The sequence below is a fragment of the Epinephelus lanceolatus genome, chromosome 2, assembly GCF_041903045.1.
Source record: "Epinephelus lanceolatus isolate andai-2023 chromosome 2, ASM4190304v1, whole genome shotgun sequence".
Classification (NCBI taxonomy): Eukaryota; Metazoa; Chordata; class Actinopteri; order Perciformes; family Serranidae; genus Epinephelus; species Epinephelus lanceolatus.
The window spans coordinates 33,088,222-33,113,480 of record NC_135735.1 but is presented as its reverse complement, the minus strand read 5'-3'; the positions used below and the strand labels follow the sequence as shown (position 1 = coordinate 33,113,480).

Below are 25,259 nucleotides of genomic sequence, written 5' to 3'. Positions count from 1 at the left end.
CAAGGATGAATGTGTACATCAAAGAGTAGACTTAAAAGTTAAAACACTAGCCCCCTTTTTACAGCCTGTTCAAGGCTGGAATGTTGCACTGTTATTCTGCCTCACCACTCTGTATGAAACATATGAACATGGGACGGGGAGGCATTGTTGTGCGGCTGTTGAGTCAGTAGTGGAGGTAGTAACGGAGCCGAATAGGTGTTTGTGTAAAATGGATGAGTAGGCAGGACGCTCACATTAGCCGCTGACATTGTTGTGCAACACGTCACACTTCTTCTGCTTTTGCAACACCTGCATGCTATCACACACTTGAGCAGCATTATGCCGGTGTTGTTTGGCTCAGTATTAAAAAAAAAAAGAAAGAAAGTTGGCGCGTGGACGGATTTCTTTACAACAGTATTACGGTATTTTTGATTAAAAAGGGCCGCTGACTGCCCAAAACAGTGACTAATACAGCCAATCGAATAATAGCCAATCAGCTATGGGCTTTTTACAAAGTTGTTAAAAAGTAAACAGCTTTTTTTTTTTTTCCCCAGCACTTTTGGCGCTATACTGGAATTTCTAACTTCGAAACAATACCTTAGAAAATATGAGATACTACTATACCATGCGGAAAAATTGACAGTAAGGGCATACAATTTATTTAATTTTTTTTTTTTTTTTACCTTTCTTTTTTCTTGTAGTTGTTTACTTTGTGTACATACATTTTTTGATTTTATTTCACACTTGCTTTCGCAATGTAAACATATATTTCCCACACCAAAAAAAGCCCCTTTGTATTGAATTAAATTGAGAAGAAAGAGCGAGTTAGAGGAGGATATACAGTAGATAGTATCAACTCTGGGGAACATTAGTATTGAAACAGTTTAAAATATTCAGAACCAATATATATTGATAAATATATACATTCAACACCAATGGACGAAAGTTCTTTTCTCCTCTGACTGGGGTGCGCAGGGTCTCTGTATGATCCGAGTCACAATCTTAGTGTGGTATGAGGTTCCTGTTGGCGCTTGTTGTCTGACAGAACATGTGGGGCCCTTGCTGCTGCCTGTTGAATGTCAACAAGCTGCACTGCAATAATGCACTGCTGTCAGCTGCAAAGACATTCAAGGTCATTTGCTCATTGGAGAAAAAATACTCCCTGTCATCTACAAGTTAAGCTCTTTCCTTCACAATAGGAAGAGTCTCTTCAGGGTTACGACTGGCTAATGTACCAGTGGATTACCATGACTAAGGACAATGTTAGGGTGAGATCAGAGCAGATAGATTACCGACTTTAAGCTAGAGTAGAGTGTGGATTTTGGTAGAAAGCTGATCAGCCTAAATGTTACAAGGCTTACAGTTGAGTGCTTTGTTAGAATCGACTATAGGCAAGTCCTCTCTGCAGACATGTTGCAGATGCCTGACAGTGGTATCTGGGGGAATCCTTTGGGTTTTGAGGAGGAGGCCATGCAGGTGCAGTCTATACTTGCACCATGAAACAGGCAACTGCAAATGAAGTTGACTCCGCTGAGGGACTATACAATACTAACTTAGTTGTCAAAGTTTTTATTCTCCTCAGCGCTGCAATGACTGTGATTTCTTCCAACCACACGGCAAGCCTGTCAGTGTTTTCACCCCAACTGCTTCCCTTCAAGCAGCTGCCCCTAAGATGTCTGGCCAAATAATTAGATCCCTCATAGGAAAACTGGAAAGGATGTTTTCTAGCCAGAAACCTGGCAGTGTGTAAAGGCATTTTAAAATAAATACAATTATTCCACTGCTCTCTCCATAATTTTAACCAGGCAAGACAAACAGCAGGATATTTGGACATTTGATTACTATTTAATAGCTGCTAGGATTTTCTCCATGGGGCTTCTGGGCCTTTAAAAATGACATCATTTTGATGTCTCTTGGTTCTCCAGTACAAATTGAAATCGTGTGCCTTTCTGAAGCCTCGTGTGGTTCTTAAGCCCTGTCTGTTTGAGATAGTTCTGCACATTGACATCATCTTTAGGAAAATAGAGAAAGAGAGCGACGCCAGATGAGAAAAGTTACTTTGAAAAATAGCACACCATACTTCAAAAGGGGTCTGAATTATATGTGAAATTAATAAAGTGCAATCATTACTGATCATGGGTGGCCTGGGTTTATTACTGCTTCTGTGTTATTCATCAGGTTGAAGTATATTTGTTGTAATGCCCACTCCATTTGTTGTTTTTATGCCTTTTAACTATGTGTTTTGTGTAGTTTTTTTGTACGAGTGATAGTCCTTTTTCCAAAAACTGGCTAGTACGTAATGACATTATACAGTGATGCTGTATTCTGCTGCATGGAGCTCTTCATCGTTTCCTCATTGAAAAGCTAGGTGTTATTTTGCCTGTCTTTAGCCAGACATGCACTCAAGAACTATACAGTCTTTTCTGTCATATAGTGGTGGTTGTACAGTAAAAGTTTTTAGATACATTTTAACATGTAATATATGTGTAATATGTATCTTTGCCCACTTACGGCACCCGTATTATCACTAGCTTGTGCATTTAGCCTTTTTTTCCCTCCTGTAGATGGACGACCACAGTGGGAAGTTGAGGCAAAAATAATCCGTGAGAAAAGTCAAGGAGTAAGTAGTCACTTATTTTCCCATTCAGTTATTCTACAGCATTTTGTATTTAGTATTGCACTTTAACAAACTTGCCTGTTGTACATTTGTGTACAAGTATTTGCATTTTATTGTATGCAAATGTTTTGTTGTTGATAAGTGTATGTAAATAATGTTAAATGTCTTTTCGTAGTCGTGCATTGTGGTGGAGGTCCCTCCCTACCACAGCAAGTCTGTGGGCTCAGCCGTGCAGGTGCAGTTTTATGTCTGCAATGGCAAGCGGAAAAGAAGCCAATCGCAACGCTTCACCTACCTGTCAGGTGAGATTGAGAGGTTCTCATGACTTTTAGAAAGAATCTTACACTATCAGTAACAGTTGTTTTTTATTAGCTTTAACAACTTAGAGCCAGCACATTTAGAAACAGTCCTTGGGGAACAAAACAGGCAAGGGAGCACAATTTTGCAAATCACATGCTGTTATTAGGCGCTAAAGTGTTTGAGACCCTAAGTGATTTTCCTGCAACTCATTTTACAGACATTTACACAAAGAGATTCTCTCAAGCTTTACTCTGCATTCCTTTGGGTGCACTGCTTCCTGCTGTAGTTAATCTCCTAAGGTATTGACAAGAAGTTTGACTGACAGCAGAGACAGTTGTAAAGTGCTCTTCGTGTTGCACACTTCTCCACAGGGGTTTCACTAACCCCGTTTCTCTCTTTCTCTCTCCAAAGAAAGCATTGCTGTGGTTTAGAGGGGGTTCTTCCACTAACAATAACATTAACACCTGCCAACTGTTTGTTTTGTAAAGCCGACTCAAACTCCCAAGCCAACCTTTTTTTTTCTTCACATGCACTGTATTTGCATAGGGTTTTATGATGCAAATCTTTTGCTATCCAGGAAACTTTTACTATACATAGACCATGAGTTGTGGTTTGATATGATTATTTTAGCAGCAGGGAAACTCGGTGGTCATGATATTTTGATCTGGAAGTTTCCTTGATGTTTTTCATTAAAGTCAAATTCCGGCCCTGCTATCTGATATTGTTATTGTGTTATTTTCCTCTTGAAGCCAGTCAAACTGAAAACACTGTTGGCGGAATATAATGACATGTGAGCATTTTGTGCAACATATCCAAACCTCTGAGTTTTACCACAACAGTGTGTGTTTGTGTGTGTGTGTACGCATATGAGCGGCCTTGCGCCTCCACCCACCCAGCCCTTCTGTTTGCAAGCACGCCCACTCGGCACTGACAGTTCCTGTTTTCAACATTGACAGATCAGGGCAGCCAATCAGGGCAGAGCAGAGTAACCCTGCTCTGTCAGTCAGGCTGGGTTGCTGACACCACTAGTGTTACCACGGACACCGCCTGCTTTTTTGTGGCAAAAAAAAAAAAGTGGCATCGTGGGCTGGGCTGCAGAGGCCCTGGCCCAATTTAAGGATTAATTCTGAGAAAATCTGTCAGATAAAAAGTAACTTGCTCTTCCAGAAAATTGAGAGACAAAATGTGTTGTCTCTCTGTCAAGCATAAAGAGCACACTATTTGTTTAACCTCACATAGGTGTGCTTCATTTTGACACTCTATTAATGCTCCATGTTTAAATATACAATACGTTCCCCTTCCCTTACCCTTCATATCCCCCCTGGCTCCATTTTAGCCAGAATAAACCCTGTTTGGCCTTTTCGTGGCCCCTTGCCTCTCAATCCCAGAGGCATGATGGGGTGAGTAGAGGGCACGAGCAGTGAACTCGTTTGCTGTTCCTCTGATCTGGGCTGCGGGGCATTCAGCTCCTCTTCCCACACAACATTTCACATGATGGCACCCGGACTGACAACATATGCTCTCCCTCTAATTCAGAGCTGGATAAAAATAAAACTCACTGTCACAAGGCACCAGATTGGGAAATAGGTTACCGATTGGCATAGCAGTGCTGTGAGCTGTCACAGTAAAAGGGAATGGCCCCATTTGCCATCACAATGTCACTCGGTTTTTGGGAGGCTTTTTTTCATCTGGAAGCAGACCCATTTCACAATCCATACATTTCAGTAACTATCATTGTCACTGCTTAGAGACTCTTATGACCCAGTTTTTCAGGTTTTACTGAAACATTATTTCAACTTCAAAACCACAGATTGAGGAAATTAGTGGGGGTTGAGAATGAGGAAAAACTTGAAACGCTTGCTGCCTTTTTTAGCAAGTTGAAGTCACTGGGCTTCTGTACCTGAAGCAAAAATATCAGTGACACTGTCAATGTTGTAGTGCAGTGACTTGACAAATTTATAGATGTCATTTCTTTCTCTTCATGCAGTTTTTGATTGATAGACATAACTGACTGTGGTTTTTCTCTTTCATCCTGTCTGTCTTTTCCTCTTTCGTCACATCTCTTCCTCCATCTCTCTCTGCACACCTCTCTCCCTTTAGTCATGGTGAAACAGGAGCACAGAGAAGAGCTGGACCTTTCTGCAGTACCCTCTTTGCCCATGCCCCTGGCACATGCTGCCAGTCTGGTGCGCACCCAGCTGCCTTCTCCCGAGCAGGGCCACCCATCGGACAACCTTCTGTCCAGCTCCCCTCACGGCCTGGCCACCGGCTCCGGACCTGGCCTGCTACCCTTGCAGGCCCCCTGCCCCTCCCTGGGCTCCCCGTCTTTCCAGCACCTGCCTCACCTCCAGGGTCGCAGCTTGCACCACCCCCCTGCAGACTGCCACATAACGTTCCACCCGAGTGCTGCCCCTGCTCCTCTTTCTGCTCCTCCCCGGCCCTCTTACCAACCTATGCAGCATAGCCATGGTCATAGTCATAGCCTGCCCTTCAACGGCCAGTCCAGCCTTCCTCCTCAGGGCTACGAGAGGATGCCCTTTCAGCACAGCCCCAGTGCAGCGTCACACCCGATGAGCATGGGAATGGTGTACTCTTCCTCCCCTTGCTCCTCACCATCAGCACCCTCCTCTTCAACCACCAACCCCATTGCTGGGTCTCCTCAGAGTCAGCAACCCATGCTCACCCCCTCATCCCCACACCTGCACACACTCGGAGGCTATCACTGCTCCCCAAATCCCACCCAGGTGCCCTCTCCTGGTGGCCACCCCCTTGTGGGGCAGCACTCCTCCCAGCTGCAGAGGGCTATGGGCTACCACCCGGTAAGTCAAAGGTCAGCCTCGTGTCCCACACCATCCAGCGCCCCTGCTCCAAGGATGATCCCCTCTCCCCACTCTGGGCCTTCCTCCCCACAGCTCCACTCGCTGCCCTACCAGTCTCCCACCTCATCCTCCCCCACCTCTGGTGGCAGTCCTCTGGGGCCCATGCAACAGCAGCATTCAGGACAGCCTTCTCCCCAGGCTACAAGCCCAGTCATGGCCAGTCTGTCCCCAGTGGCAGCTGGGCCTCTGGTTCACCCTCTGAGCCCACCGGGGCCCTTCCCCTCAGATGGAGAGAGGCTGAACATCAAACAGGAGCCAGAGGAGAGGGAGCCCACCTTCCGCATCGGCCTACAGGACATCACACTGGATGATGGTAAGACAGTGTTTTTATCATATACGACTCTGTGACTACAAAATCATGTTGTGTTTTTCTTCTAAGGGTTAGTGTCCACCTGATGTGTTAATAAGTAGTAATACGTTTTCTGTGTTTTCTTTCTAAGTTCATGGAGGCAGTCACACAATAGAGGCAAGGCTGTAAGAAACAAACACTTGATCAGATTTGGTTGCAAGCACTCTGAAACAATAAAAAGGAAAGCTGGCCATAAGACAAAGACATCCAGTGGACACGCACCTTCACTCCATCTGCCTATTATTTTGTCTCGCTCTGTGCGTATCTACGTCTCTTTTGTTTCTGCTCTGACTCTCATTCTCCAGTTTTCTGTCAGTCCAGTCTTTCAGCTCTCATTATCACATTTTCCTTCCTCACCCTGTCCTTTTACACGAGATATGTACACAGCACACCCATCTGTGAACGATCTAATTTTCAGCCTAAAACAAGGGACCGCTGAGGGATTAAATTTACCCTACAATCTGTCACGTGCAAGATATATTTGTATCTGATGATGTAAAACAATACAGAGCACCAGTTGTTGTATTTTCAAGTGGCTGAAACCTCGATGCCTGATCGTAGTGATAGCATTTCATCTGTCGTCGCAGCGCACTGTTGTGTACACAGGTTCATTACTGAGGGGTCCTGTGACTTAGTATTGGGTAACATAGACACAACATGGCTGATAACTGCAGTATCATATTAAAGGGCCTAATTGTAAAACGACTCAGCTTCTGTATCTCTGGCAGCAGTTTGGAGATTAATTACACTTTGTATTTTTTGGTTTCTTATATCTGGAAACGGGGGAAAGGATTGCATCATTTCGTGCTACTTGTGAAGACTGTAGCTGGAACACAGAGACTACAGTTGTGTGCTGCTGCAGTAATTACATCCTTTGTGTGTATGTGAGTGTGTGTACGTGCGTTCACAACTCTAATTAGCATGCTCAGGAGAACTTGTTGACTTAACAATTGACCGTGAAGTCAGCGCATGCATTTAGCAGCTTTTGTCTCTCATCCATAAACTCTACTTCTTTTCTTAAAATATGTGTGTCCAAACTACTCCAAATCATCCACTTCCTTATCTGCTGCTCAGAGCCTCGCCGGGGTTTGTTAACCCCAGTGCCATATTCAAATGAGGGTCCTAGAGGTTTAGGGTTAATAAATAGCCTGGCGAGGCTGTGTCAGGGAAGTGTGATATTGTGTGCTAGCAAGGGTCAGCCTAATTAACACAGGGCCATTGTCAATAAGTCGTGTGAAAGACCGACAACGACTGAGGTTCATCAGTGCATAATACTTATGCATACGCACACGCTAACACGCATTTAAATATGTAAGCTGTTTGGGGGGAAAAAAGCCTGTTTCACTGTCCTCTCTGACTTTCCCTCTTACACGTGGACGCATGTATGCACTCACAAAATCTGTTTACTCAGAAATTCGTAACACAAAACTGTAACTCAGATTTAGTTGGTCTCTCCCCATCACATACGCAGAGACAGACACACTCTGAAAGTAGCTGGCTTCACTCACACACTCACAAAGAAAAAAGTGTGAGAAAAGTTTGTGAGTGACACGGTTCAGCCGGGAATGTAAGCTCTTCCTTTGAGCTGGTGGCTAAAAATAGCTTTCTGTGCCAACTCGGCTCTGTAGGCCATGTTTTGAAGTAGCAACGTGAAGCTTACACCCAGCTCTTAGTTTTAGGAGGTCACACTCTCTTAAGTAGACCATATTCACCCCAGTTTGACAAACAGACAGATCAGGATGGCACAAATGCACACATATATGGATATAGAGTAGCAGGAAATGCGCCGATACTCATTCAGCATGAGCATACACATATAAATGGTGGCTGTTATTAAATCTGTTAAAACACTCAAATATAATCCAGAGCAATTATGCATATTTAAACCTTTTAAGGCAGTGTATAATCACTATGACAGGCTGTATGATTAATGTGGTTAGAACAGGGGAAACCAGCCTCCTGATGTACAGTTCAGTGTAACTGCTATTAACACGTCAGCCTTTACACAAGCTGTAGACATTTGAGAAAGAGGTTGCATCACCTTTACTTCCTCAGCTCATGGTTTTCACTCCACCTCTGCCTGTTCTGATTTCTGCTCTCCTCCACTTTATTTTTACTGATAAAATACCGAAATTGACTAGTAGAAAGCCGAGATTGAATCATTAATTAGCATACCATACAGTCATTGTACATGAAATGAACCACTGCAGTAGAATCGCAGACTTCTGTCAGTGGCATGAGAGGGAATACAAATGTGAATGTGTAGAAAACTGCTCTGGTTAGCAAGCAGATGGCCCTCGTGACGCACACCAGAGCACGCTTAAGATGTGTGTCTTGGTGTGTGTATGTGTTAGATGGGGTATTGTGTTTGTGTGTATCTGTTTGATGTTGTGAAGGTGTATGAGTGTACTGTACGTGTGTGTGTGCAAAGCAGGAGACACAGGAGGTGAGAAGACAGACTGACAGACAGATGGACAGACAAGGTCAGGATCCAACCCCACTGCAGGGTCACTCAGCCGAGACATTCAATCTGAAATGCACTTGGCATCTGAGATGAAAGTAAAGTGTGTACTGGATAATATAATGCTTTTTTACATGTTATTTTAAATTGTCCACACGGACTAAATGAAGTAGTGTAGCTACAGTGAAATATAAAATAGCCTCTTTGAAATTAGAGCAGAAGGACGGCAAGGTTTTATTTTTTGTGGTTTTGAAGTGAAAAAAACGGAAAAGATACTAACAAAGGCAACTGATAAGCAGCACGGGACATAACTGAATGTCGCTAAAATGTGCAGCTTTGTGTATTTCTGCTGCTGTGATGTGTGAATCAAAACAGAACAGAGTCAGGATGGTGTGCTGTCATGAAATATTATCAAAGACAGGTTTTTCATGGTCACCAATTGGCACATTTAGCAAAGAAACCATGGCGTGTCAGTACCTCAACTAAAAAGATATAGGTCCTATTCTCTTTATTGATATTATAGGACTTAAGGATAAGCAAGTGAAGATGATTGTAAGAGTATTATTGTTGTTTTTATACAAATTAAAGTCTACCATCTATCCCCAGTGAGACTGTCAGCCAGGTTTACCAAAACCCTTTAAACGTGTGTATATGGCTACTCCATAAGCACAGTAGTGGCTTGAAGAATAGGTCCTCCTCTAACGATGATTACAGCCATCATAGTAACAGAATCTGAAGCACCTGTGCTGCCGAAAAGTGCTTTTAAGTAAACCATCAGCATGTGGCGATCTCTGTGTTATACAGATAATGGATGGGAAGGGATAACACATGTGTCTGTGTTTGCGTGTAAGCAGTTACTGGGGTGTCGCTACTAGCGTGCTCAGTTCACAACAAAAGCTGCTCTTTTGTTGGACCTGCCATGCCCAAATGTACAGCAGCCTCAAACTGCGGGCACGGCATTGAGGGTTAATAATAGGCCGAGCCCTGCTGCCTGCACTCCTTAAGAGAGACACAGACACAGTAATGACACAAACGTGCATACTCACTCACACACACTCACACACACACACACACACACACACACTCACAGGGATACACACAGGGGCTGACACTACTTATCCTGTAGATGTAATCAAATATACGAGGCACACTCCGTGCAGTGGACACATCTTTTAAATATATATTTTTACTGTTCTGTTTTTCTATCTTTACAAGGGCACAGACTGTGTCGAAATAGACAGAAACTTCTAAAAGATGAAGCTAAAAACGTTGTGGCACCACATAATGTGTGGCACAAGTGTTCCTTGCATGCTGCTGCTGACATTTAATTTCTCAGTCAAACTCTAATTTAAAGGGGCAATAAGTGAAATCGTTTCACCGCTAGGTTCGCTGTTGTGCACTGCCTGTAGAGCAAAACAAAGTGTGTCATGAGTAGGGGTGGGGGAAATTTCCGATTCTTAGATGCATCGCGATTCGGACGTGGACGAATCTGAATCGATTCACAAACGTCCAAATTTCGATTATTTAAATCTGTTAATTAGAGTAATACATAAGGTTCTAAATAATGCGGAACTAAGAAGCGCGGTACGTGTCATCTCCGGGACACTTTGGGATGCGCACCTGGAGCAGACACGCCGACACGCGCACAGAGGAAAACAAACATGGCTGACCGCTACCCACCTCGCTGTGAGAGCTGAACAGCTTCTTCTAATTTAAAAGCAGATGTGTGGAAATACTTTGGCTTCTACAACGTTGACGGCAGAAGCGAACTGGACAAGAGCCACGTTATATGTAAGCTGTGTCGTGCTAAAATAAAATACTTTGGCAACACAGCAAACATGATAAGCCATGTAACTCGATTCCACCTGACGGAGGAGTCAGGGAGACGGCAGGCTGTTGTTGCAGAGGCAACTAGTGGCGCTACTGACCAGAGAACAATCGAGGAAGCAATTAGAAAGCTGCCACCCTCATCGGAAAAGGCGAAGCGAATTACGAAGGCCATCACGGCATTTATTGCCAAGGATTTGCATCCTTATTCTGTCGTGGAAAATCAGGGATTTCGAGCACTGCTGCATACGCTGGAGCCCAGATACACCAGAAGTCAGGGCCTCACTGTTGAAGGCAGGTAGGTAGGAACGCAGTTACATGTGATGCGTAGACGTCTGTTGCCACCGAATTATTTGTTACTCAAACTGCGCATTTTATCTTGTGATTTAAGATACCTGTTGTTACCTTTGGTTCCGTACAGCGAAGTTGTAACTTTCCAGTTTGCAAGCATTTATATGTTTAATAAAATATAATGGAAATGAATTCAACTCTTTCTTATTACAAATGCACTGTTTTTAAAAATTGCAAGTGTTGAATGCTTATTCAGTGAGACAAAAAGAAATGTGTGTTGTGAAAAAGTGCATCAATATACATAAATTAAAGATGCATCAATAATCGTTTTATAATCGAATCGTAGCCCATGAATCGTAATCGTAATCGAATTGTGAGGTGCCCAAAGATTCCCACCCCTAGTCATGAGCCACTCCTCCCTCTACCTCTGCTCTCCAACACCAGCGTGGGGACGTTAGCGTTAGCACCAGTCGGCTGCCATGCTAACGTTCCAGGAGCCTGCTTCTCGGTTCCGGCGAGCTCTAGCGTGGAGCCTGGCGGGCTCACGGAGATGAGAGGAATGTTAGCGTTAGCTCCCAGAGTTAGCACTAGAGCTACTACGGCTATTGGAGTAGCTTGCAGCTATGGAGCACTTCTGCCAGCTCTTCTAGTCACTGAGCCTCGCCTCCATTTCAGCAAATATATTGCATTTATTACAGGGACCATCATCATTGAAGTGGGCAGGGGAATAGCTAAACACAGCCACCAGGCTGCCCGCCGGGCTACATTTTACAATGCTAATTGCAAATGTTAGCTGAGCTGCCGGGCTGCTCACCTAACACAACCGAAACACCTGACCCATTGCTGGGACCGAGCCGCTAATAACTCAAGCTCCGGACATTAACCCATGCTACGATTGTAACGTGAAATTTAATTGAATCAACATAGTGACATGTGCCTAACGTTACTGTAACACTAATTAAAACAGACATTCGACTTTATGTTTTACCTGTCCAGGAGAAGAAGAGCTAGCTCTGAGTCAGATTGTAGCCCTTTTAGCTCTTGCAGATTCACTTGAACGTACATGAACGCGCAGCCGGACCGGCTTGTAAACAATGGGCTGGAGATCAACACAGAGAGAGGGTGTGTGAGGTCATGCTATACTCCAGATGAAATTACACCTCTAGTTCTTCACATAGCAATTTTTTAATTCCTTCAATCTAGAAATGATGAATTTCGCTTATTGCTCCTTTAAAGACTACATCATTGTTACTCAGATGCTTGGACACACTGTGATTTTTCTAAATTTAAAGTTTCATTCAGAAGCATTTTTAGATTAAAACAGATATTTTGGAAACTTAATCTGCTTTGTAGCCCAGGGTTAGATGAGAAGATCAATACCATTCCTGTCTGTACACCAAATATGAGGCTGCAGGCAGCAGCCAGTAACTTAAATTAGCAGAAAGGCTAAAAATGGGGAAACAGCTAGTGTGACAAAATTCACCTACAAGCACCTGTAAAGTTTACGCATTAACATGTCTTGTTTGCAAAAACCCAAGTTTAAAAATGACATGTTGTGATTCTACCAGGGTTATGTGCCAGACTACTTCTTGGCGGGAAACAGTTGCCTCATGAAGTCTCTGCTGGTTGCCTGGCAACTGCTCCTGGCCAAGAAATAGACCCGCCCAGAAAAATCACAACTTTTTTTTTAGCCCATTAGCTTAGCACAAAGACCGGAAACAAGTGAGGTGTAACATGTTAATTAGTGAGCTTTGGAGGTGCTGGTGGATGCATTTTGTTAACTTCAGAGAGAGCCATGCCAGCTGCTGGCTTGTCTTTATGCTATGCTAAGCTAAGCTAAGTGGCTACTCACTGCAGCCTTGTATTTAAGGGAGAGTGGTACTGGATAGATGCCAAGGCAGCTGGAAACTTTGTGAAGACAGTAACGGAAAGTGAAATTTTGTCAAAACTATACAGCATGTGTGAAGTAAAAATTTAACACAAGTTTAAAAAAAAGATTTTGAGTTTTTGCACGGATTTAACAAACAAGACATGTTAATGAGTGAAGTGAACAGGTGCGAGTAGGTGAGTTTTGTCACCTTCAGACAGCCATAGTAGCTGTTTCCCCATTTTTAGCCTTTCTGCTAAGTGAAGTTAACCAGCAGCTGGCTGCAGCCTCATATTTAATGCTCTGTTCATGTGACTCTGAATATGCCGGACTATTGATTTAATATTCAAACAATAAGTAGCTCCTTTTAAAGACAAAAGCTTGTCATCAGCATTGCCAGTCCCACTGAGAATCAACAGCAACATCCCAGTCTTCTCATTTTTAAGTCTTCTTCAGCTCATTGGCAGCTGACTGTCTGCCCACAATCTGACCGTAGGCTGTCTGAATGGTGCAAAATGGTGGAGACGTAAATGATTAAAACGAGTGAGTGGTGAAGAAGCCAATCGAGCAATCAAAAAAGAAACCAAAAAAACGTGGATGTTTTTCTTAGAAGCTGGCCGACCTGACCGGGGAGAAGATGCCAACGAATACTGGATTTACCTTTGACAGGTGGCAAGAAATACAACTCCAGTTGTATCCCAAATGAAATCAAACATGAAATTAAACTTGGAAATGACCTTTGGTTTTTGGCTAGCTTCGTAAATGATATTGAATCACAGCCTTTCTTTGGAAAGGCCTTGAAAGTTTATTTGAACTTGGTCAATTTTTTTTGTACTACAGAGGTTCACCTGCCTCACTTATTGTCATTTACTAGCTGCCATCACAAAGATCAACAGCCACTGTATAACAACAGCGTTAAGCAAAGAGATTTGCAGTAAAAGCACTGAATGGTTGGCACCTCAGAAGTCATCACAACACTGACAATATTGCATCAGACAAACAATCTTTTCCATAATCATTAACCTTTGATATTTTTATGTGTTTGTACACAACCAGGAAGAAATGTAAACTGATCTGTAGTTCATTTAATTGTGATAATTTGTATAAAACAACCAGATACAAATCATATTTTTTGTGTGTGTGCACGGATGTGTGTGTGTGTGTGTGTGTGTGTGTGTGTGTGTGTACGGAACCATTTTAGTCAGAGGCTTCATGCTGCCATTAACCAACCATAACAGAGTGATAACACAGCTCTTGATTCAATGGCATGAAAAACAACAGTGGAAGGAAAATGCGTTTCCATCAAATGCTGCTGCTGCTCGTTAAAAACAATGGCAAACATTTGCTGGTCTTTTCCCCCGAAACAAGTGGAAACGGACTTTCTGTGTCATCTTTCCATACAATTAAGGTCTTAGAGGGTGTAATGCAGAGGTCTTGGCTGATGCTGGAGCCTGGTGTGGAGACGGTGCCAGTGCTGGCTTTCTCTTAAGTCAGGAGGAAGGGAAGCCTGGAAGTCCCTCAGTGGGGATGACAGCGACGTATTAACTCTTAGTACATTAGTCTGAATATACACTTAACAAACTAATATGAAATTTAATACTGCTATCTTCAGTGGGGTTTTAGTTTGTTGCTTTGTTGGCTGCTGCCCCTTAGAGTAAGTGTTGATATGTGTTTGTCAGCCAAGCATTGAGCGCCACTGTTTGCCTAGAAAATGAATACCAGTAGACACTACAACTCTCATGGCGCACAAGTGGGGACATGACAATGTGGTGAAGTAGATTTCACTCCCCCTATTAAATGTACAGGCACTGAAATGTGTGTATACAAGTGTGTGTAAACAATGCGTTCATGATGATGTGTCACCTCCGCTGCACTGTGGAAAATACTATTTGCTCTTATACTTTTTTGAAAAGCAAATGATTGGTTTTGAAAAACAAAAATACAAACTCGAGACCATCTTGCCATGAGATCACTCCTGGTGCAATACAGCGATCCATGACTTTAAAACAAATTATGGCATAAATTCGAGCAACAGTGGCCCCTTCCCTACTTCCTGCACCACTGCTTCCAGTGCCCTCGCTCCAGCCACACCCATCTTCTATTTGGCCTTTATTACGATCTGAACTGCACACCCTGTAAAGTCTTGTCAACCAACCGAGGTGTAAAAGCTGAAAATGGAGCCTCCTGTAGACTGTATAAAATAATGGACGTAGCTGCCGTGATGTCACATATTGGTTTGTAGACTCCCGACCATCTTGGTTTTTTGGAGCCAGAAGTTACCGTATTTGGATGAGAGGTTGGAACTATGGAGGAGCAAGGGGTGGATTTGACTCTTAGACTGTAGCGACACCTTGCAGACAGCCTGTCACTCAAGCTGCTCCACCCTTAAATATGCATAACTTTAAGCCTTAATAAAATTGTAAATGGTTTATTTATATAGAAATTCACCCCCTGTACAATTGTCATGAAATTAGCTATAGAGACCAAGACCATTTTTTGTATCAGGCTGTAAACATGTTTATTTCTGCTGTAAAGTTGGGCATTTATACATGGGTGTCTATGTGGATAGACTCGCTTCTGGAGCCAGCCTCAAGTGGCCACTGAAGGAACTGCAGTTTTGGGCACTGCAGTGTTAGCTTCATTTTTCATCTCTGGAGGTTGCCATTTGGCCCCTTTCTTTTTACTGCCCCCCTACTCTGGCCCCGTTGCTCGAGCCACACCCATTTTTATATCCGGCGTTCATTTTGATCTCAGCTACACATCTGCAAAGTCTTGTGACTGCTGTACATTATCATCATGAAACAGAAAACATTAACCAAAACTCTCTGCTAAAGTGAAAAAAACAAATCTATTATCTTAAATGGGTCAGCTCTCCTGACCACCGTCCATTAGATGGCAGGAAAAGCATTAGAGTTATTATTGTTTTGACACTAGAGACTCATCAGCATCATGCTCTCTGCTGACTATTAACCATTGTAATGAGATTTGTTAAACTCCCGGAGCGACCATTTGGCCTCCAATGGTTTCCTTCCCTAAAGCCCAGTCCTCTGGTCATCTGCAGAGTGCAGTCACTATTCTGTGTCCCGGATCAGAGGCGGGGAGTCTTGTGAATCACTTACCGTCACATCAAATGGGAAATCCAGGGGTGATTCACAGAAATGAGTGACTTTGAGAAACTGACTTTTTAAAGAGCTTCTCAGTTGTACTCTGTGCCCTCACCCACCCACTCACTCACTCACTCACTCACTCATTCACTTACTCCAGAAGTGAAATTAAAATAAAACAGAAAACGATCACAGTGCAGCAGCGGAGTTAAACGAGTGGAGCAGAGAAAGCTTTACTGAGCAGACCTGGAAGATTTTAATACAGGTTCCATCAACTGACCATCTATTTCCAATGTGTGTGCGATCGCTCAGTGGATTTTCACTTCACGTTTTCGCTCATACCTGAGGCTTTGTGAAGACGTGTGCATGTCATTACAGGGCCCTGCAAGTGGAAACTGTGTGCTTTGATATTCCCTCTTGCAGGCAGACCCAAGTCTTGCCTCTCTCTGTTCCCTCTGCACAAATGTTTTCCATTGTGGCATGTTGTCTTCATTTGCTGGACTCAAGAATCAGTCAATCTTCAAGTTATTTGCTTAAGCTGCTCTGCCAGAGTAATGTTTTTTAAACCTGGGTCAGGGAACTTTTTCAATGTGTCATAGAGGGTTATGATAATTACCCATTTTCCATTTCGACAGTAGACATGTTTATCGTACTGATGTCCATCTGCTTATTTCACTTCTGTTGTGCATTATGGAAAACTTTTCGATATACTTCCTTTGACATGCACTTGAGATTACCCAGTCTCATTGGTCTCCTACAAGATGGTAAACTTTATTTAGGGAAAACAGTTCATTCAGCATATGCAGATTTGACAATAGAGCGACAATTTATGTTTTAAAAGCTTTCGTTTTTTCGGTTATATCTTTCTTGGGCACATTTTGTGTGACATTAATCTAACCCCTGTGGCTTGTTCCTGACTCTTACTGATTCCTCTACATGAAGAAGTTTGTTCCGAAAGATTAGTACCGACACATATGATAAAATATCCACAATATTCCTGCAGTGTTTTGTAAATGGCCGTATAGATAATGAACAGGAGTGGGCTTTGATTATTTTTTTTAGAGTCCCATCTCATCCAGATGTTACAGACATGGAGCATTAAAAGCCGTCAGCACACAGGGGAAGGATTTATCTGATCTAAGCCTACCTGATAGCAGTAGTAGTAGTAGTCGGCTGACTGGAGATGTATATTTTGACAAGGGAGCCCCCCTTGCAGTCATCTGCAGAGGATCTCCCTCCGGCTGAGCCATTCAGAGCCACACTTACTATGGCAGGCAGCGCTGAATCACCGACTTTCTGTTGCACTGTCATGAACAATACCAGTAAATTTGAGAAAACACTATCAGCATATGAAACTCTTTATAGGCCAGGCTCGACTCAAACCTCTCTTTCACTTCTGGATTATTGATGCGTGGAGCTCCAGCTTGAATTAAATGATTGTATCTGAGGCACAGGTTATTCCTCACTAATGTGAGAAAATTAACTTTGTAATTACTTGTTTTTTGTCAACTAATTGAACTTTAGTTGTTATTTTGTTTTTTTTGTCTTCAGTCCACACATGCTAACTTTTTCTCTATATTGTCTGTTTTGACAGAGATGGACACTCACTTCCAAAATAAGTTCAGTCTTTCCTCAAACGGCCCAAAATCGAGACATCCAAATTTACATCGAGCGCAGCTGTAATATCGAGAGTTTCTGATGAGATGACAGATGAGTGGGGAAAGCTCTTCTGGCACCTTTTTTTTTTTTTTTTCTTTTTTTTTTTAACGAGAAAATGTAGTGAATCAGATTGAGAGGATTAAGTGAAACGCTGCACGATGATGGAGTCATGGGTTTTCAGATTGCTTTATGCTAACTGCCCTCGGTGTCTCTCCTGAGTGTATTTATCAGTTGATAGGTTAATGTTTGCCTCTGCAACAATCTAAACAGTACAGCGGAAAGTCATGTGTTTTTGCAGACGCCCACTTGATGTCGGTCTGTCGCACTTCACACTATGTTGCTCATATTCCTGTGGTGTTAGAGCAGATTCACTCCCATGAATCAACAGAGCTACAGAGTTTACCACATGACATTTCAGCTGTGCGCGAGGCCGTGACAGCCCTGTAAACATCACTCTGTGATTGACCCAGTGATATATTAGTGTTTAAATTAGAGCTTAACATAGAGCAGGAATGTATAGACGCATCTAAGGTGTTTCAGACATTTGTTCTGTTTTAAATGCAGTGAGATATAGGATATAGGAGTGAAATCTAAAACATTTCTTAGACACATATCTCTAAAGCTTTATGAAGCTTGGACAGAAGAAGCCCAGCTACTGTACCAGCTTTTCCATTTTACAGACACAGCTGCTCTGATGGTACCTTAGCAGCAGTAAGATGCTGTTTATTTCAAGCACAGTTGCATCACTTGTCGTTTGAAAGGTCGCGGCCTTTAAAGGAGATCTGTAGTCCTCCATCACAGTTTTATTTCACCAGTGGAACTGTGCGACAAAATCAATAAACTGGCCATCTTGCTGTATATTGTACCTCTGTGTTATATATACAAAGGTAAATGTTTGCTTTGATAGTCACAGTGTCATCTCATAAGTGTGTGGTGAGTGTGATTGTGAGTGTGTGTGTGTGTGTGAACATGGTTAACATGGGAAAGGAAGAGCCTCCCACGCTAACAGGATGATGTGAGTGATGGTGGCCAGACACAAAAGCAAGCAGCAGAAATCACAAATTAAACATCAGAAAGGTACTAAATTAAAACTGACAGTCCTCGGACTAAATTTGTAAAACAAAATGAGGTGTTTAATGGAAGTATAGCAGTAAATACACGAGAAATACTGACTCAGGGTGCACTGTAGTTAAAGGAGGAAATTGTGAAACAGATGTGAAGGTGACTGCTCAAATACGAGGATGATTAAATTTTACTAAACTGATGAAAGTTGTGTTGCTGGTTGAACACGTTTGTTTTATTTTTAGTGCTCACTCTGCCTCATCAAATTTAAATATGGTTTCTTTTTTCTCATGAAACACACTTGGCTGAGTTCTCATCATTGACTTGACTCACCCCTGCCCCCTTGTTTTTTTTTTTGTTTTTTTTTTAAATTGAGTTACAGTAATACATGTGTTTATTATGACCCCGGGGGATGTGTGATTTTACTGTACAGTTGCACAAGTGGACAGACGGCAGGCGGAGGTTAGAAGAGCTGTCATGTACAGACAGGTCTACGTATACCTCTCCGAGTGTCAGACTGGGCCAGAGGTCTCTGCCGCACCCTCCCAAACCAGCTTGCCAAGCCTGTTTCTGACCTGCCGCAGCACCTTTAAAACACCTCAAGAAATCACACGATGAAATCACAAGACAAAAACTGAACGCATATTTTTACAGTGGAAAAAAACTATCACATTTTCCATGAATTTCACCAAACAGCTCTCCCTGCCCGTCAGTCCTCGTGTCTTCCTCACCACGACAAAAGTATTTGAAGTTGATTCACTTCACGGCTGCACTTTTTACTAGCTCCCCGCTGTGCCTCTTGTGGTCCCAGTGTGAATACTGAATGGAGGCAGCAGATGTAAAACAATCACACACGCTGGCTGAAAAACAGGCAGCAGCGGAGCAGAGAAATAGTTATCTGTTATTTATTTAAAATCCTGCTATAACTGAGTCGGTGGAGTAATTAACCTCGCTATGCCTGAGTGCCACCCTGGGGCTCAACTGTGTTTTTAACAATGGATCAGTTTTACACTACCCTTTTGTTGTGCGTACAAACCCATGAACAGGCCTGAGGAAATGTACTGAACCACCGTTAAAGCTGTAATGAAGTAACAGACGGCTCCGCTGGTTGGCCAGCTGTATAGTGTTTATAGGAGTAAATTTGCTTGATAACTGGTAACGTTTCTTGGACTCAAACAAAGGTCAGAACTGGCACATTTAGTGAATGGAATAGTTTCTCTCATTTGTTATGTGAGGAGTGATTATATATGACGTCAGAGCTGTGACTTTGTGACCTTTGGGTCTGCCAGTTTGTTTGAGTTTTTCCACTTTGAGCTTCAGGCTGGTTCAGTGCAAGTCTGTCAGGCTTGTGATGAACTCAGCGTGAAACAACACTGCCCTCTGCTGGCCACACATATATGTACTTCTACTGAATTTCATTTCCATTAGTGATGGACAAATGAAGCCTAATGAAGCTTTGGGGCTTAAACTCAACATGCACAGTGACATCTAGTGGTTTACAAAATGTATAGCAGCCTTTCAAGACAGCACCTCTTTGACATCATCATTCTATCTTGATCAAGTTTATTGATATAGGGCCTCCTCCGAAAATCAAAAAACATCTCATTGGTCTCAGACACATTAATGTGGAGGAAAGACTTGTCCCACCAATTATCAAATTTGTCCAGTACTGAGTGCTGAGTCATATTCTGATCCATGAAGAAGACTTCAGGACAAATCTTGACGTGTGATCACTCTGACATTCATTTGTGTATTTCTGTTTGTTTGTCTTTTCACAGTGAATGAAATCATCGGCAGAGACATGTCCCAGTCCCCCAGCACTCATGGTCCTCCGTCAGCACACAGCCAGTCATAGCCCAGCCCGCGCTCAGGCCCTGACACAGCTTTTTGGGTCATGAACCACCCGCTCCAGCTCCTGACCCCGCAACCCCACAGCTTCAACAATGACCCCGGACCCCTGGTCCTGGTCCTGGTCCAGACGCTGGTCCCGTGTACAATCAGACAAGAGGGCAGGAAGAGATAGAGAAAGACTGTGGTCGAGGAGCCTCATGGACCTGCCAGACCACCAGCCTGACAAGAAGACACTCTCATTTGTCTCCTCTGATTTCATTTGAAACTCTTTCTCTTCTGTAGAGATACAGATACAGAACCCACAGCTTCACACAGGTGAAACACGAAGGTGAGTAGGAGAATGTGAACATGACGAGAAGAATAAGATGTGACCCGTCCCTCTTGGTTAGGTGTGTGCCTGCCCTCTCAAAGCACCGCTGTCTTCCTGAACAGTCAGCTCTCCACAACTACGGAGCCCTCGCCTTTTGTCTTCACTGTACTGAAGACAATACAACAGTGTGCGTCGCTGTCCCCTTCTCACCAGCATCGACCTTCATGAGCGAAGACGTCTTGAGAGAACAAGAGAAACTCAGGAGTGCACAGTAATCTGACAGGATGCCACAGGTGGAGCACAAAACGGTTCAGAAGGTTGTTTCAGTTCTCTGAAGTCAAAGGGGCAACGGTTTGATACTGAAACTCCACAACACAGGTTTCTCTGAGCGAGCATCAGCAAAAGCGTGGCATGATGTAGCGAAACTAACACATGGAAGTTGGAGATAAAGGTTGTAAGATTGGATGACCAAATTCAAATCAAACCACCCTGAATGATCAGAATTTTAGTTACAAGTAAAAAAAATCTTTCAGTATGAATTGAATTGTCCGTCCCCAGTCTTTCGCTCTTGACTCGGTGATGACAATGCTGTCCACTCCTTGTTTTCCCCCTTTAGATGATAAAACCATTCAGGTCTGGAGTGCAGGGGCCTGGCAGGGTTGACGAGCTCCTCTGCCGCTGCTCTGGGATCTGCAACCTGCAACATTCCACAACTTTTAGCAACCTTGCAGCCGTGTAGATATCTGTACATGAACCCCCGTCTCTCTCTCTCTCTGTCTCTCCCTCCTTCTGTCTCCTCTGTTTCATCATTTCCTCCCTCCCCTGTGTTTCTTTATCTTCATCAAGCTGAACAAATGCCTTATTAACACGTAGCAGCTTCGAATGGTAGCAAAAGCTTTTTCTTTTTGTCTTGCACAGCTGGCTTTGAGTGCGACTATAATAATGTTTCGGAAACATGGTTTCGTGAATCCCGATGAGGGGTGAGTCGGTACTTTTCATTCAAAGATATTTGAAGACGCGCCCGTTATTCCAATGTTACAGAGAAGTGTTTTTATTCATTCACAGAGACAAGACGTCTCTACCTCTGAAATTTCTTCTCATGCAATGACTCCCCAAATCTCCCAGGGGCCCTTGTGTGCCTTTGAATTCCTAACAGCCACCATACCCATGATGGTATGACATATAATGGGAAATGATCTGACGAAACGTATTTTATACATAAGGATGTTTGTATATTGCATTTATGTGTCGTTCCCCCGCTCTGTAATGAACAAGGTGAGAATCCCAAAGTCTAGAGAACAACATGTGGATGCACTTCCCCTGTTTCAACAATTTGCTGTTCACAATCAAACGCTTCTACACAGCGGTGTCCGTTAAACCGTACAGACATGCAGTGCCTGTACGGCAGCAATACCACAATCTCGAGGACAGAGTGTCTTCAGGCAGGTGGATGCAAACAGACAGATTTCCATTGGCTTTTGTTTTTTTTTTGCCTTAAGCTTGACAATGATGCTCCTGCGTGTGAGAGCTGAGGAGTGTTGCTAATGACGGTTTGAAGTCAGTTTCCAGGTGAAAGTGATTTTTGCTATGCATTACAATTCTGCCTGATGCCTTTAAAAAAATGAGGTGAAAAAAAAAGACAAAAAAATAAGTAAAAGACCTTGATGCCTATAGATGTAGACTGTAGACTTGTTGTAGATGCTTGATTGATTCTGTTAGCATCCTGGAGTTGTACATCAGCCAATCTGCCTTGTCAAGGACGCAGTGCAAGCATCTTAATAGATTCAGTCGAGTGTGTGCGCGCGCGTGTGTGAGTGTATGTGTGGATGGATGGTGTTTGTACCAAATATGCTGTACAGAAGACAGGAATTTTAAGAGTCCTATTTTTTAACAACAGAAGCACACACATGTATTTAGGCTATGCAAACTATAACAGCAGCAAATGTGAGATATGAAAATGAAAAAAGGAGATTATAAACTATTTTTAACGTTGCTTATGAACTTCACGGAGCGGAAAGAAAAAAAAAAAACATTCAGATAGTGAGAGTATCATGTCACTATGTAAACTGTTAGGATGCCTTAACTCTTGTTTGAAAACCAGTTTGTCAGTGTGTCTGTATGCTGTTCTGGGTTGATTTTTGTTTTTTTTTCCATGACTAAGACATAAGTCGGTAACTATTACTATTTTTTGTTTGTTTTTTTGGGGGGGAGGGGGGCACAGGGTGGACATTGAGGGATCGGTGGGAGGAGGGAGATGGCTTTATTTTTTGGCGTATAAAGCTGGTTCTGCAGCTTGAAAGACTTGAGTCAAGAAAAATGAAACAAAACCAGCATTGACAGTGAACTCTGTCTGCCGCCCTCGTCTGTCACAACCAAAGACCGAACAATATGTTCCCATTTTACATTATGGTAAAGCAACAGAGACTGTACAACTCTATTTTTGATACTTTGAAATGGATGTCATTCCTAAAAGGTTGGGGACATGTATGAGTGTTGAGTGTGTGTATACATATATATATGTACATGTGTATATACATATGTAATATATATACACACACCCACACACACATATATACTGTATATCTATATATACATATATATGTTTTGTAAAATAAAAGGGAAATACAGGTTTAGCTGATGTTTACCGAGCCTTGTATTGTCATTTCTTGTATATTTTGTATGTTAAAATTTTTGTAATTTTTAAGACTGCAGTGCTTTTTTTGAAATTATTCAAAGGGAATACCTTGCATCATACTGTAGGCTCTAAAGTAGTGTATATCAATAAAACAGAAAACTCACTTATGGCTCCTTGTCACTTTTTTTTCATGTCTTTGATGCGAAAGCAGCCTTTTGTTTCCCAACGCCACACAAGTGTTACTACTATTAAACTGCCAGACAAACATAACAAAGGTGATATGCTGTAAACACAGATGTTCTTATATTGTTATGTTATATATTGTTATGTTGTTTATGTTGGGGGCATTTGTGTCAGTAAAATGTGAAGAACTGATCTGGATCACCTTCAGCCAAGTTTGCCTTCATGAAATGGATATATTGCACATTGCAGAGTCATTGTATATAGAATTTGAAAATGTCTGATTTGGCACCCTCTAGCGGTATGAGAAGAAAATGGTTGTGTGCAGCACTGCATAGCTATGTTTTTTAAAGGACCAGTATTTAGGGGGATATACCTTTCATATACTATACTATTCCATTTTTGCCAATATATTTTCTTCAAAGTTTAAATTAGAATCGTGTTTTTGTTATCTTAGAATGAGCCATTTATACAGGGAGCGGGTCCTCGTCTATGGAGATTGCCATGTTTCTACAGGAGCCCAAAACAGACAAACCAAACACTGGCTCTGGATTGGGCCATTATTGTTTTCACATTGGCAATCATAGGAAGCAGCCCCTCTGCAACAAGCAGACATGGAACTCCTTTATTCAGTGTTTTTATCGGTTTAAATGTTTGTTTTGAGAGGAAGAGACATCTGTGGATAATTCCTCCCGAATCTCTGGATCTGAAGTTATCAGAGAAAAAAGGTGAGCACATATTAGCAGGTGCTAGGCTAGCGGCCCGTCTCTGACAGGCTGAACAGTGTCAGACTATCACTGATTTGTAACGAGAAGCTGCTTTACTCAGTGTTTTAACAGATAAAAACAGCAGAGGCCTGTACTATGAAGTCAATTCAGCTTACCCGGGATATCTTCTCATTATCTGATTCGACTAACCCTAACATTGTCCGTCTGGGTAACCCGTACTACAAAGCTAGTTATCACCTAGGTCAGTCACGTTTTCCTATCCAGCCACAAGAGCGTCCATGTGTAAGAGGTAGGGTGTTTATTATGAGCGACATCATCACAACCATGAATGAAGGAGGCTACTTAATATCATATGCGATGAAACGGTAACAAGAGTGTCTGCAACTACCAGACAGTAAGTGGCGTGGGATGTAAACAATACTCAATACAATACTATGTAATCTTAAAACGGAAAATCTAGAAACATTGAAAATACTGTTTCCAAGTTCACCATCATCTGAGACATTACATGCAGGTATCACTGAGCTATGGGCCTGTGTGACATTAGTATAGAGTTTTTTTTGCTGTTGGATGATAAAACTATTCTGAATGTCACATAAAACACTTTAAAGTAATGCCAAACTGTTTCTTCTATTGAAAAAAAAGTTGAAGAAATAAAAGTAGCCTAGTTAATGACTGATGAGGTCTATCAGACAGAAATGTTCCATTTATAATAACGGGAGCTGATTCACAGTGTCTGGATTATTTTACTAATAAAATACTCTTTTGTGTCTCATGTTATTTTGAGCTGCGATGATGGAATCAGAGTGTAAAATAGCAACACTATCCCTGCGGGCTAAAATAAACTTTGCATAATTTCAAATGCTGCTAAAATCATGTGTTTAGTGTTGTAAACAGCCTCTCTGTTTGTTAGAAGCTGTGTTTCAAAGCCAGTGGAAACAGAGCCCTGAGACAATGAAATTATTCTACTGACCTATAACAATATATAGTCTACTCTTCTTTACCTGAGACTCCAGACTTTCATTCATGGATTTTTTTTTCCTTCAGTGATCTGATTGGTCAGAGGTTGGGGTGCTGACAGGCTGTGATCAGATACCCTTAAGTTAACCTGCTCCGGAACAGGTGTCATTGATTTTACTGGTGCGTAATGACTTTGTGTC

General features: G+C 42.5%; 1 protein-coding gene across 1 annotated transcript in view; it reads left to right on the top strand.

Moving 5' to 3' along the window:
* Positions 1 to 20,314, top strand: part of nfatc3a (nuclear factor of activated T cells 3a) — a 66,378-nt gene extending 46,064 nt beyond the window's left edge. The window contains exons 7-10 of the mRNA XM_033620588.2: positions 2,544 to 2,599; positions 2,772 to 2,898; positions 4,997 to 6,088; positions 20,174 to 20,314. Of these exons, the coding sequence (XP_033476479.1) occupies positions 2,544 to 2,599; positions 2,772 to 2,898; positions 4,997 to 6,088; positions 20,174 to 20,250 (1,352 nt within the window). The 3' untranslated portion in view covers positions 20,251 to 20,314. The remainder of the gene's footprint in view (positions 1 to 2,543; positions 2,600 to 2,771; positions 2,899 to 4,996; positions 6,089 to 20,173) is intronic.
* The last annotated feature ends 4,945 nt before the right edge of the window (positions 20,315 to 25,259 follow it).